Source organism: Pyxicephalus adspersus, unplaced genomic scaffold, assembly GCF_032062135.1.
Source record: "Pyxicephalus adspersus unplaced genomic scaffold, UCB_Pads_2.0 Sca3110, whole genome shotgun sequence".
In the NCBI taxonomy this organism is placed as follows: domain Eukaryota; kingdom Metazoa; phylum Chordata; class Amphibia; order Anura; family Pyxicephalidae; genus Pyxicephalus; species Pyxicephalus adspersus.
The window spans coordinates 1-3,220 of NW_027320116.1; the positions used below are offsets into that span (position 1 = coordinate 1).

The 3,220-nt window shown below is 35.3% G+C and overlaps 1 protein-coding gene across 1 annotated transcript; it reads left to right on the forward strand.

Moving 5' to 3' along the window:
• Positions 1 to 865: 865 nt before the first annotated feature.
• Positions 866 to 2,920, forward strand: LOC140321378 (collagen alpha-1(XVII) chain-like; the record flags this gene model as incomplete). Its single annotated transcript, XM_072398161.1, has 4 exons — positions 866 to 1,045; positions 1,910 to 2,098; positions 2,364 to 2,402; positions 2,894 to 2,920. Coding segments are annotated over 4 exons (435 nt in total), but the record flags the coding sequence as incomplete, so codon positions are not given.
• Positions 2,921 to 3,220: the final 300 nt, after the last annotated feature.

Sequence of the window (3,220 nt, forward strand, 5' to 3'; positions counted from 1 at the left end):
GCATGTATTTCAAGAAAAAAAAATAAAGTTCACATCACTTTGTGTCATTTTCAAACAATAATCCAGCAGACATTACAAGCATCAATATACAGATCAGCATCAACAAGCATCAATAATAGAGTTTTCTCTATTCTCATGCAGTTGTTCCCAGATAAAGCTGCTAAATTAGCCTTCTTGGCAATATATCAGGTCACCTAAATGCCCATGTGAACAGGGTGCCAAAAGGCCTGCCTGGCTAGTTTACTCAATCAGGAAGCTTCCTTGGCTCTCCCATTATCGCCTCCTCTCACATATTCTTTACACAGGCCTCTCTTCCTGAGTCACACCTGGCCTCATATTCCAACTCCATCCCCATTTAAAATGCAGAATCCTTTTATTAGGATTCGGTTGGTGTTTCAGAGCCACCTCCAAATCCTGGCATGGAAAAAGGGATGGAGCGTTTGGCCCACCCATTTGTTCAAAAACACTCCAAAATTAAGTTCTGTAAATCTGCGGCATAACATTTACCTACAGCCTTATCAAGTCCCTTTATCTCATAATAAATGTAAAAAAGAGAGGAAAATAGTACCGCATGAAGCTACAATGTATACACAAGCAGCCATACAACCTATAAAATGGTTACAGTCCTGCACAGTATCCGCCATTTTATGATATTGGAGATACATGAGATTTACTCCAAGATGGCAAGAGGTGCCCATATTTTCCCTTAACCACCAGGGCTTAGATATAAAAATATAGAGCCTTCAGTTTTCTTTTCTATCATCATTAAAATCGCCAACCTTATGTTTAATTTCTAGCGCTGCTGATAAATAAGTTGCATCTGTTTATCCTTTTTAAGTTCACTAATGCTTGTTACTTTTTACAGAGATACACCGTGTAGATGGTCTAAAGTCTGCCAATGATCAGTATGTTGAAAGGCAGGAAGGTGGAGTGGACAAAGCCTGCGGACCATGTGCTTCCTGCTGCAAATGGTGGATGTGGGCTCTTGGGTTAATCCTTGGCCTACTATTCCTTTTAGGACTGCTCTTTGGACTTATCTCTCTCTGTAAGTAATCTAATATTGTACTATGATGTCACAACATCAATTGCAAATAGATCAATAGGAACAATCAAAATTTATTTCACAAATAATGATCAAAGCAAGCTTTATGTTGGAAAGTACCGTCTTACATAGTTCTAAAACACTAGTCCGTTGAGTTCAACCAAAAACTCAATTGACTTGTCTGCTTTCCTTCAGTCTTAATAATGAATGGCAAGGGTATTACATTGATAAAAATTATTTTGTCAGTTTGGTATTATTATTATCTTGTTTCTATGTAAATATATTATAAATGTATATTATAAATCTTGTTTATATGTAAAATTTGGGGCAGCCATATTTGCAACTACAGGTATGTCTTGGAGAGCTTTAAAAAAATCAGGGCCATTGCCTCCAAAGTCAAACATTTTTTAACCCATTACCACAACCCACAGCTTTCACCAAAAAAGTTGTTCTTATTGAAAGATCTCCCTCCCTTCTGTTTGGTGACAGCTGAGAAACTTTGGATTTACCATAACTGTCTGTCCCAGTGACAATGATCAATAGGTCTGACATAGAAGGTGAATCTATCTAGCTAGAGTGCAGACAGCTTTAAACTTAACAGAGGTTTTAACTAAAGGTGGTTAAATATTTCTAATTTGAACTATTACGTACTTGGATCAGAACTCTAATTCAAGCTCTTGGACTACTGAGAACGAGAAATCATAGCAAATTGTTTCAGTTATACTTAGAAAACATTTCCCCATATTATTTTCAACCTGTTTTCTTTCTACTGGATTGTCCCCTAAAATAGGAAACCTTTTTTTCTTATACTTACATTTAAAACTGGCACAAATGTGAATTAAAAATATATAAATTCTTACAATTTAGGGCAAGACCTGAAGAACCTGAAGCAACGAGTAGACAATTTAGAAGTTGTTTCAAGTGCAGTTGGACGTTTGGAATCTAGTCGCTCCGATATCAACCTAGGCAGCTCAATGCCTGTTAGTGGCACATTTACTGGTCTTACCAGAGATGAAGTCTGGGCCTACGTGAGGGAGAGGATGTCGGCAGAAAGAGGTAATTGTTTGTTGGAAGCAAGCCTTTGTGGCAAGTACTAAATATCACACCAGCCACCACTTCTGGTTTTCATGGTTTTATCATGCTACCAAAGCTAAGAAAATAACAACAAAAAACAATGATTACCACAAAATGACAATAATATTGATCATATCATATAGCATAAATCATATATTCTACTGCACTTCTTAAATTTCTGTTTATATTGGTAAAATAAGCCTTAATGAAATAGTTGACTCATTTTGAAATGTTTCATTTTCTACAGGAAACATTGCTGGTTTAAAGGGCGAGCCTGGACCTAAAGGTACATTTCTGTTTTATTCCGAAAGTGCGTTGTTTTGTAATTATTTACTAAAAGAAGCTAGAGAAGCAGAATATTGTTTTGAATAACACAAAAACATAGTTTAGTAAAATGATAATGTGTTACAATGGTAGTATTTAGTTATATTTTTTTTTTAGTTATTTTTATTATTATATTGGGTAAAGCTTTATGGTAGTGCATACAGCAAATAATAAATAATTATTATTATTATTATTATTATTATTATTAAACAGGATTTATATAGCGCCAACATATTATGCAGCGCTGCACATTAAATAGGGATTGCAAATGACAGACTAATACAGACAGTGATACAGACAGTGATATAGGTATATAAAGAGCCTGCTCAAAGAGTGTAAATGGAACATTTAATAAATAACACATAGTGACATAGAGACATATTACAATTTTGTAAAAAGCCCCGTCTTGTAGCATTATTTGTTCTTATATGTTCATAATTGCTTTGTCTGCAGGTGATCCTGGAATACAAGGAGAAAAAGGTAGGCAAACTATTACATTCATCATGTTATGACCTATGTAGGGTAATGATAAATAGCCATAGACCTCATATGTAACGATAAAGCTATAAAGGCAGATTTATGATGAGCGCAAAGGACTTCAATAGATACTAAGTAAGAAAAAAGAACACAGGATACCAAGTGGGAATGAACAATGCCCTACTGTTTTTATATACAGCTCTGATCAGCATTACTTACTTTAAAAGACATTGGGAGGCAAACAGGGTACAGCAAGAAAACCTAATTGGTCCACAACAAACGTAGACCGTTTTTTCCACCTTC